We start from the raw sequence: 11728 nt of genomic DNA, 5'->3' as shown, positions 1-11728 counted from the left end.
TAGTAAATATATATTAAGCCGAAGGCTTAAAAGTCTCAAATTTTGTTAATTCGGATGTTGGATCCATGTGATGCAGAATTGAATTACGATCATGTAGGAAGAAGCGGATCGTAAAACGGATAAAAATACAGAAAGTTATGCTTGTTTCAGCAAAATATAGTTTGGCTGGAAATGTGCAGGCTTTTAAACAAAACCTGCTGGAAATTAGCCCCTCTCGCGCCACGCAACAGAAGACCTCAGTGTCTTCACGACACGCAGGGCTTGTCGCGGCCCGCGGCCCAATTGATTAAAGCTCTCATGGCCAGCGAGAGTTACCAGAACTTGCATATTTGTTATTGTTGTTTGTTTTGTCTTGCGCATCGGTTTTAGACATGTTAAAAACATTAAATGACTAACTCATTTTATGTGTTTATGAAATGTAGGGTAACTATATGGTGCTGGATGATGATCAAGCTCGATAAAGAACTGAACACGATTAAGAATTCAAGCTTCCGCAAAATGTTTCGTCGTCATGTTTTAAACGGCGAATAGTTATACAAGATGTTGAAATATTTAAATCTTAAAATGTTTTAACAGATTCGTATTTTCAAGTGTATGTTTAATAGTAAATACACTAATAGAGCCAGAAATCTATATAAAAATCATATAAATTAGGTAAGGTCTTACAACATGTGTGATTGTGAATTTAATAATGATACATGTTACAACCCAAAGTGATTTAACCGTAAAATGGGTCAAGTATACTCATGGTTTGCGAAGATTAGTTTTCCACAAAGATGGGAGTGTACAAGTGATTTAAAGCGTAAAATGGGTCAAGTATACTCATGGTTTGCAAAGATTAGTTTTCCACAAAGATGGGAGTGTACGGTTTCGTAGGATGGAATGCCCAAAGTTACTCTAAAAGGATAAACAAAGGTGTATGAGTTTATGGAGTTTAAATACAATTAAGAGTGAATTGCAAGTTTTGTCTTTAATCTATATATCAAATTGCAGACGGTGTCCTTTATCTTTAAAATTGATGAGTTTTGTACTTATCGTTTCAAAATCTTGCAAGTTATGTCCTTTGACACTAACCTAGTTAATTTTTTTGTTAAATTCATGTAACATAAGGGTATTTTAGTCTTACCCTAAAAAGTAAAAAGAATGTATATATTAAACTCAGTTTTTTCTCTCTCTCTCTCTTCGCATCTCTCTCTAAAGTCGGTCAAACTTTTGTTCATCCCCTTCTTTCTACAACAGTCTTGACCGTCTGGTACATTCACAAACCGCCACTCTCACCTAGAATCTACACCACATCCATCAAAACTATGTCGTCGTTCATCAGAAACCACCCCTTTTTCCTACCATTTTCACCTGGTTCTTTGTAGATCTGCAACAACTATTATAAAGCGGGGGAGTTCGAGTCTCACGTCATCGGAAACAAGCAGACGAGGTGGCCAACATTTATACAATGGCGGCTACCTATGGTGGTGATGGACTTGCAAAATCGTTGAAACCACCTGAGATGATACCGACCGACGTTTGTTTACACGGTGAAACGAGATGGTCGGCGTTTCTGTAATAAATATTTTTCCCCACATTACATTGTTTATTATTTTGAAGTTCATAAACATTTCTTGCTCACTGATTGATTACAAGTGGCTCTATTGTTTCTTGCTTTGAAATTCACATATAGTATTTTGATTGCCGTTATAATTTAATAAAATTACTTTACTCAAATGACATTTCTAGCTAGACCTATTGATGCAGAGAGGGGATATAAGGGTGTTTCCACGATGATCGGCAAGTGACAATTTGGCTGTGTCGGTGGAGTGAAAAGGGTTTTGGAGATTAATTTTTTTAAAATACTTTTTTAAACGGGATGTTGTATGACGGTGGTGGTGGAAGAAGGAGGTTGTAGTTGTGGTAGATGGAGAAGAGAGAGAGTGTTTATTTGTTTAGAAAGAGAGAGAAAGAGATGGGTTGATATATAACTTTAATATGTTTTTTTAATTAATAGGGTAAAAAGACAATTATACCCTCACGTGTTGTGCACATGATTTGATTTAACAGAAAAAATTAACTAGGTTAGTGTCAAAGGACATAACTTTCAAGATTTTGAAACGATAAGTACAAAACTCGTCACTTTTAAAGATAAAGGACACCGCCTGCAATTTGATATATAGATAAAGGACAAAACTTGCAATTCACTCTACAATTAAATACAAGAAGAAAATTGTAAGAAAAGGGTCTAAAAGTCACTATTTTAAACTTGCAGTTTTTTTGCGCTAACTTCAGAAATGTGAAGATTTAAGAGTGTTAAAGAGAGTGTTTGGAGTGTGAAAAAGTGTTTAGGAGGTGGTAAGGGGTTGTATTTATAGTTAGGATTAGGGCTTGAGTGTTAAATGAAGTGGTTGGGGTTGAAAGGAGGGAAATGGAGCCAAAATTCGCGAAATCCAAACAATCTGCCAGGCTAGGTCCTTGCGGACCGTAAGAGGTTTGGTCTTACAGTCCGTAAGACCTTTCAAAAATTTCAAAATTCCATTTTGGCCCTTGTGGTTAGGTTTGGTTGTTATTTGGGGCCATAAACGCATAGTTAAGCATGTTTTGGACATTTTAAGATGTAATTACACATGTGTAATGTATGGATATCATTCCGAGAAAATATAATCTCGATTTATGTCTTGGTTTTTAATTAAAACGCGTATATCGTGATTGTTTGCGTATTGTGCATGAATGATTAAACAAGTATGATATAAAATGTGATTTCCATTATGATCAAAGTCTCAGAATTACAAAGATTGAAATTGAATGTACGAATTACAAGAAAACGAAAAGAATTACAAAAATATGGAACGTTACAATTCCATTTCCTCGTACATTTCATTGCCCCATACCAAATGGACCCGTAACTTTAATACTAACCCTAAATTCTAAATGATACATATAAGATTTGACAAGCCTTGCCAATGGATGATAAATTATGTTAAAAGTTAAAAAAAAAAAAAACATAAGTAGTTCATTATTACCGTATCTACAAAACAAAGGTTGGTGGCCTTTGCCACCGACCAAAACACCCCTATACTTTCTATACTTTCTAAATTGACACATACATCCCTATTCTTTAAAAAACACCCCTATCTTTGTAAATTAACACCTTTGACCCTCAAACTTTTCTACTGAATAACTTGATACCTCATTTTATTTAAATTACTTTTATAACTTTACACCACAACATGCTACACATTATTATACTTTTTTATCCATGCCTAACCACGTTATTGTCAAAATTACTTTTACAACTTTACATCGCCGTTTAAATTACTTTTACGGCTTTAACCGCAACGACATAGACATGCACCTTTTTTTATCTATGTCTAATGACGTTAATGTCACGAACGTAACTTGTAACAAAGTCAAAAACGCGTAATGTTACGTACGGGCACCACATGTTAATGTAATTATCGTACACTATAACCACAATACTTATATAGATTATACTGAGTTAGATCGCATACGTCGAAAACGTGTTTTCAGATGATTTACATAACATGTCGCCAACTATGAAAACTAACGTGTCGCCGCCGCAACGTGTCACCTATTACAATGATCTAGTTCATAAGTGTGTTGTAATTAGTGTATATAAAAAAGAGAGAATATAAAAAGTTGACCGTAAAGATATATCATAAAATATTAAAACCCTCCGTTTTGGGTTATTTAATACTCAATGATAAGTTATTTTCATAATATATATTTAGAAATTCAAAATTCATTGTGTAGAACAAGATATACGGCGTCGGCAGTAGGCCGAATACACTATCCCTGAAATAAGAGAAGTATGAGATCATTTTGAAGGCACGTGCCTTTTATTAGCTGCGCGTTAGCCATAATGTTTGTGGTACTGAAGAGCCATGCCTAGCAGCCTGATCGAGACATAATGTTAGGAGACCCCGATTGAGACATCTTTAATGACAATAGCCATAATTAGAAGGGGCCATCCATGCATCCTTAGCGGTATAAAATCCTACGAAATATATGAAGTAACACACAGTCACACACGCTCTCAAAGTGTTTGTTGATTGAGTTTAGCCCTTGCCCACAAGCCAGAAGGTACGTCAGTAATTTTTTTTGTTTTAATCCAATTGTTCCTTGATAATGTAGCTTGGAGTTCATGTATATACTCATTTACTCGATCAGGATTTGTAGACACATTATATGTGTGTGTATTGAGTTACATCTTAATAAGGGGAACTACTAAAAAATGTATTTCAGTGTTATGACCGAAAACTAGTCATCTATCCCCTAATAAGTAGGTCACAAACTGGTTTAGGCTTAAATTGGTTGCCATATCCTCAGGGCTGGCCCTCAGAATTCATGTACCGTGTTCGAGCTCGAAAAAACGTGTCCTTAGGCTTTAACGAAATTGGGTATTGGGTTCATTAAAGGTCTAAAACTAATGTCAATGGGCTAATAAATAATCTAAATCATAAAAATAGTTTTGTAAGTGAGCCTATGTTAGTGTTTGTATAGGTATATCCTATCAATTTATTTATTTCTACATATAGATATCGGAGTTTTTTAAAAAATAACTTGTCCTTCAAAATTTCAGGCTCCGGCCGGTGATCCTCCCCGCCCACCTTTAGGGCCGGCCATGCATATCCTTGAGTCATAAACACATAAGGTTGCAACGACTTTTTTTTTACGATCAAATTTCGTTCGTAATTTAGTCACAAAAGAACAATATTGATCAATCTAAAATTGCTTTAACCGTAAAAAATGTTATGTTAAAATAGTGTGAGTTGACCACCAAACTAAGGACAATTATTTCACTATTTACGTTAATACATAAATAAATATAAGTAACTACTATGAGTTGTTTGGTTTGCGAAATTCAGTGAAAGTGGAATCTGAATTTTATTTTCTTAATAAGTTTGGTTTGTAGAATATGTTACAACTGAAATCTCGGTTTCACTCTTATTGTATTGGTTGAGAAATGAACTAGAATAAAAATGAAACTAAAATTTATATTGGAATCTCGGTTTCACGATTTTAGTCCCTACTTATATAAAAAATCTGGTTCATAACGGGTCGGATCAGGTTAGGTCATGTAAAATAAAAGAATATCAAACTAAAATTTATATGGGTCATGTAAAACATAAAAAAACATCAAACTAAAATTTATATAATTATCAAAAACATGTCAAACGTCATTACAAATATATAATTATCAAAAACATGTCAAACGCCATTACAAATGTTATGTTATATGATAATTACAAATATATAATTATCATCTACAGATACTTTCTTAAGCAAGTCTTTCTCGATACAAATCACTCATGGTTTCTATCACATATAAATTGCTCATGGTCCCTATCACATATCTATCCAAAATCCTTTGGAAATTTTCACTCTCATGGTTCCTATCACTTAAAAATCGCTCAATAAGTTCATAAAACAACATTAAACACTTAAACAAAATAAAGAATCATACTCAACCATCGTCCATAATTTTCAATTTTAATCTTTAAACATTCAAGCCTTAGTTTTGAATTTTGATTAGTTATTTAAATAACACAACAAAATCATTAACTACAAGTCTAGAACATTTGAACAACAAAAAAAACCATCAAAAAACATAAAAAGATCAAACCCTTATATATCTATAATTCCCCCTAATCACCACATAAAACAACAAAAAACAATCAACAAAGAAGGGATACGTGTTTTAAGTCGAAATTCTGGCGTAATTATGATTGGAACGGCGGGAATTTGGAATTTTCCGGCCAAAAAAATCGTCCGATTGTGAGTCGCTTGGGCGTTTTTTTGGGTTACTTTATTTAGTTCAAAATCTTCGGGTTGGGATTGAGCTTGGATAATTGAGTTAACAAAAAAAAAGATTGTAGATTGGCTTAGATTAGGTTAAGTTATTAAATGGTAATGGTTAAAGAATAAATATATAAACTGTATTATATACTTATATATTAATAATAATCGGTGTTTAAAATTTTTATTTTTTATAAATTCATCATTTTTTCTAAGGTGGGTAGTTGAAATTTTTCAAGTAGCACGGGTGAAAATTTCCAAAGGGTGCGGTCGGAATTTTCGGTGAAAATTAACACTAGATTTTTTTTAAAGAAGTACGCCCACCCACCCACAAATATGGGTAGCTCCGTCCTTGATCCTTGGTTACTCAAACAAAGACACAAATATACATAGTTATCTATATAGTGGAGGGTTCAAATGAGAAGAAATTCTTTGTAAGAAGAAAAAAGAAGAAATTTCAACCAATAGAAATGCTTCATTAGACTTCATTTAATATTTGTATTTAATGTAACTATAAGGGTATATTAGTAAACTTACATACATTATTAATTGGTAGTTTCATCTTTAATAACTAATTATATTAAATTTGTAACTTATTTTTAAGATATATATTTTTCACAAAAAAATAAAAATAAAAATTCATTTATAGTGTAGGATAAATACGAGGCGTGTAGGATAAATTACGAGTTGTGTAGGATAAATTTCAATATGTGTAGGATAAATTTCGAAATGTGTAGGATAACTTTTGATGTGTGTAGGCAAAAATGTTTAGTGTGAAGGATTATAGTCTTAATGACTAATTAATTAGTCAAACATAATAATAAATGAGATGAGAAAAAAAATATTTAATATTTTACAATTGTACCCTTTTATTCTTTTTTTTCTCAATAAAATTTTCTTCTCAAAAGAACCTTCCCCTATCTATATATACCACCTAACACACGCACATATATATAAGCACAACAGGCGCACACACGGGGTGCAGCTATTAAGGGGCTGGGGGGCGCCGATCCCGGGAACTTTTCGCTCAGTAGTTTAATATGTGTGGTTTTCGTATAGAAATTTTTTGGCATATACGTTTTCGACCCCCTAGTTCAATGGAAATTTTTGGGTATATACGTTTTCGACCTCCGGTTGGAAATCTCAAGCTTCATCACTGCACAAACATGCATATATATATATACACACACACACACACAAGCACAACAGTCACACATAGAGCTGCAAACGAACCAAAAATTCGGTGAACAGTTCGTGAACCGTTCGGCAGGAAGTTCGTATGTGTTCGTTCGTTTATTAAACAAACGAACACGAACAAGAAATTTCATTCGTTTAGTTAAATGAACAAACATGAACAGGGGTCGTGTTCGTTCGTTTATGTTCGTGAACGTTTGGTAACGTGTTCGTTTGTGTTCGACAGTTCATTGGTGTTTTTAGTTTTTATATTTATTTAAATACTTCAAAAAAATTCTGACAAATTAAATATCTAATAAGTGTCAGCGTATTATATATTTTGTTCATGAACGATTGTTTGTGTTCGTTTATTTCCATTTGTATTCATGAATATTAGTTTGTGCTCATTTGTGTTCGGTAACTTTCGTTTTTGTTCGTTACCTAAAATTAACAAACAACCACAAACGAACACGAACAAGTTCATTTTCTTAACAAACGAACACGAACATAAAATCTCGTTAGATAAGTGTTTGTGAACGGTTCGCAAACACATATATTTCTTAACAAACGAACATGAACAAGGTCTTGTTTGTGTTCGTTCGGTTCGTTTGCAGCCCTAGTCACACACATATTTTACATTATTTACTCTTAATTCAAAACTAGATGTGAAATATGAAAACGAAGAAAACTGGGAGGGTTCTATGCAATCTTGAGAATTCTGGGTAAAATGAGAAGAAATTTTATGTGGTATCGAGAGAAATCTTGGAAAGACTCTCTCCACAATGTAAAAATAAAAAAACATCACTTTCTAAGTTTTCCTTTTTAAAGACATGTCTTTAATTATTGTTCCCTAAAAAAACATCACTTTCTAAGTTTTCCTTTTTAAAGACATGTCATTAATAATTGTTCCCTAACTTCTAGCCTACTGCCTCGCTAGAATTCTCATCCTCGTTAGACTAAGGGGTATGGAGAGCCTCATTCTCAAGGGTATGGGCCGCCACGTCAGCGTGGCTTGGAGGGGATGAACCTAAGGGGTGGAGGATGAACTCTATTATGTATATATATGTATGTATAGGTATATGTGAGAGAAGAGAGGACCGGCGAGAACGGCCGTAGGTTGCTGGGGAAGCCGGAAAAGGATGGGGGCGGTGTGGGGGACCGGCGCCGGGGCTCGCCGGGCCTTAGCCGGCCCCCATACCGTGTCTTATTAACGATGTCTAGACTTTAAAACATTATCACGCTATTTTGTATTTTGGTTAGGAAACGACCTAGTTTTCTAGTAGCACTAAAACTAAAAAAAATGTCTTTTTTTTTGTTATACAGTTAAGGTTATTTACCGCAATGTCTGAGGCTGCAACTCCGCTAGTAAGACCGAAGAGAAAGAAGGTGTGGGTCGATTATCTAGTCCAGTTCCGATGGATTTTGATCATCTTTCTCGTACTACCAATGTCTCTCACGTTATACTTCCTCGACTACCTCCGCGAAGTTAAATCGCGCCATAAGTCATACAAGCAACGCCAAATAAAACACGATGAAAACATCATCAAAGTCATTAAAAGACTAAAGAAAAGAAACCCATCAAAAGACGGTCTCATCTGTACCGCCCGAAACCCGTGGGTCACAGTCGGCATGCGTAATGTCGATTACAAACGCGCTCGACATTTCAAAGTAGACCTTTCGGCTTTTTCCAACATCCTAGAAATAGACCAAGAACGAATGATTATAAAATGTGAGCCCTTAGTGAACATGGGCCAGATCACAAGGGCTACTGTCCCAATGAACCTCGCGCTCGCTGTTGTTCCTGAGCTCGACGATCTAACCGTCGGTGGGCTCATCAACGGGAGCGGGCTCGAAGGAAGCTCACATATATATGGTCTTTTTGCGGACATAGTTGTGGCGTATGAGATTATTCTTGCGGACGGGCGGGTGGTGCGGGCTACAAAAGATAACGAATACTCTGATCTCTTTTATGCTATCCCATGGTCACAAGGGACTTTGGGCTTGTTAACATGTGCCGAAATTAAACTTGTACATATCAAAGAATTTGTTAAATTAAATTATAAACCGGTAAAAGGTGACACGTTGAATGATCTCACAAAAGGATATATTGATTCTTTTGCACGTGAATTTGGGGATGATAATAATGATGATGATGAACAAAATGTTGTGGAGTTTGTGGAAACGTTGATTTATAATCCTCATGAAGCTGTTTGCATGACGGGAAGCTTTGCTTCTAGAGAAGAAGTGATGAGTAACGGTAACTCGATGAAGATTAATAGGATCGGGTGGTGGTTTAAGCCGTGGTTCTACCAGCACGCGCAGACGGCTTTAATGAGAGGTGAGTTTGTGGAGTATATACCGACTCGTGAGTATTATCATCGACATACACGGAGTTATTTCTGGGAAGTTAAGCTTCTGCTTCCTTTTGCGGATCAATGGTGGTTTCGGTTTCTTCTTGGTTGGATGATGCCGCCGAAAATATCTTTACTTAAGGCTACTCAATTTGAAGCGGTTAGAAACTATTATCATGACATGCATGTTCTTCAAGACTTGCTTGTTCCTCTTCACAAAGTTTCGGATGCTTTAGAATGGGCTCATCAAGAAATGGAGGTATGTTAATTTGAATATTTAAATGAAAACGTAAATACGTTCAGAGTTTATGTAGAAACACCATTTGGGGGTGACAGATTATCCAGACACCACTGACATGTCAGACGGGCTGTATGGCTGGTCCATACTGGCCATATGACATGGGAAATGATCATATGGGGTTGTATGAGTGACGAGAAATGGTCATATGGTTTGTATGTGATGTTCGACAAATCATACAACCTGTGTCATATGTGTAGACTTGATTTGACATCATACGACCCGTATAATGTGACAAACAAGTTAATGTACATTATTATTAATGCGGTGGTGTTCGTATAAATCACCCTTTCATATTTTGATTAAAAAAAATAATGTTTATAAAACAGGTATATCCCATTTGGCTTTGTCCACATAGACTATACAAGCATCCATACAAGACAATGGTGTATCCTGAGCCAGGGTTTGAGCAAGAACGCAGACGGGGTGACACAGCATACGCGCAAATGTACACGGATATTGGGCTCTACTATGCACCAGGACCGGTACTGAGGGGTGAAGCCTTTGATGGGTCTCGTGCAGTGAGTCAAATGGAGCATTGGTTGATTGAGAACCATGGATTCGAGACACAGTATGCTGTTAGTGAGCTCAGTGAGAAGGACTTCTGGAGGATGTTTGATGGCGAGTTATATGAAAAGTGTCGAAGAAAGTATGGATGTGTGGGGAACTTTATGAGCGTTTATTACAAAAGCAAGAAAGGTCGGAAGACCGAGAAGGAGGTTCAAGAAGCTGAAAACGCGTACCTGGAAACAGCGTATGCCAAACTTGATCAGCCAACTGATTATTAATGTTAGTTACATGCGGACTTTCAGTAATGTGTTTCTAAAGATTTGGCTCTATGTTTATGTTTTTCTTAATAATGAAACTTGGATACAAGTCTATGTTTGATAAGCATGTTTAGAAAATAAGATTGTCTCTATGTTATGTAAGGGACAGTTGTTACATATTGTAGACTTAATTTGAATATATTGATGGTTTTTATACAATATTAATTAGTTTCAATTAGAGCTCTGAAACTTAATGTAATGAATATTAATTTCCATAGTTGATTTATGCAGCACCTACTAGTTACTGTACTAACGTTATCTACTAACTTGTTGGATTATGAGGAGGCTAATGTCATTGTTGAGTGTCAAATTGGTTTTTCTTAAGGTACGAGTTCCAAAGGTGATAATCATGTTCTTCAACCCAATTTGTCACGGCTTGATTTTGTTGGTCCATCAACAGACAATGTTTCAGCAATAGAGAATGAACAGCTATACAAAGATCCTAGAGATCCTAGTTGTGTAAATGGATCAAACACTTCTCTCCGTGGATTTTAAAATATGGAAACCAATAGAGAAAGAAAAGCATAGTATTCCTTTAACTGATGTTTTACAGGGGATAGTCAGGGGCGGACCCACATTGGTGCCACCGGGGTCCTCGGACCCCAATCTTTTAAAAAAAAATAGTAGATTCGGTATATTAAATTGTATTTGGACCCCATAAATACAATTAGGTGGACAACATAGAAATAAAAAGAAAGTTGGTGTAGTGGTAAATCTCCCTCTTTTCCACCAAGAGGTCAAGGGTTCAATCCTTGATAAGCCCATTTTTCTTATTTTTTTTTTAAAATCTAGTTCAAACCTCACTTTAACTCGACCCGAACGAGGACCGACCCGAAAATGGACCCCATTGAAATAAAATCATGGGTCCGCCACTGGGGATAGTTCAAGATAGGATCAATAGAGTTGGTTCTTAGATTGACAAAGTCTACGGGAATTCGAAGATAAAGGATGACCACTACAAGAAACAGGCACCTTTAGCGACGACACATGTCGTCGCTAAAATTCCATTTTGTCGCCGCTATTACCTTTTAGCGGCGACATGTCGTCGCTAAAGGGTCGCCGCTATAGATCGGCCGCTATTGGTCACCTGTCGTCGCTAAAAAGGGTGTGTCGTCGCTATTGTGAATGACTTTTAGCGGCGACATCTCTGACTTTTAGGGGCGACATATGTCGCCACTAAAAGTAAAAAAAAAGAAAAAAAAATAATTTACTGCTATTTACATTGTTACCTACATATAATTACATGCACATTTTTTTTTTGAGATTTTTCCTAA

At 35.7% G+C, this 11728-nt stretch overlaps 1 protein-coding gene across 2 annotated transcripts; it reads left to right on the top strand.

Annotated features, from left to right (window-relative positions):
• The first annotated feature begins 4033 nt into the window (after positions 1-4033).
• On the top strand, positions 4034-10594 carry LOC110911946 (delta(24)-sterol reductase). Of its 2 annotated transcripts, none has more exons than XM_022156607.2 (3): positions 4034-4089; positions 8302-9588; positions 9957-10594. In XM_022156607.2, exons 2-3 carry the CDS (start codon positions 8320-8322, stop codon positions 10413-10415), a joined length of 1728 nt encoding a protein of 575 aa, XP_022012299.1. In that variant the 5' UTR covers positions 4034-4089; positions 8302-8319; the 3' UTR covers positions 10416-10594. The 2 variants fall into 2 exon arrangements, with proteins under 2 accessions (XP_022012299.1, XP_035830322.1); XM_035974429.1 differs by lacking the exon at positions 4034-4089 and adding an exon at positions 4587-4660.
• Positions 10595-11728: the final 1134 nt, after the last annotated feature.

The sequence above is a fragment of the Helianthus annuus genome, chromosome 6 (assembly GCF_002127325.2).
Source record: "Helianthus annuus cultivar XRQ/B chromosome 6, HanXRQr2.0-SUNRISE, whole genome shotgun sequence".
NCBI lineage: Eukaryota > Viridiplantae > Streptophyta > Magnoliopsida > Asterales > Asteraceae > Helianthus > Helianthus annuus.
Note: the sequence above shows the minus strand (reverse complement) of the source record. Positions and strands in the feature narration are given on the sequence as shown.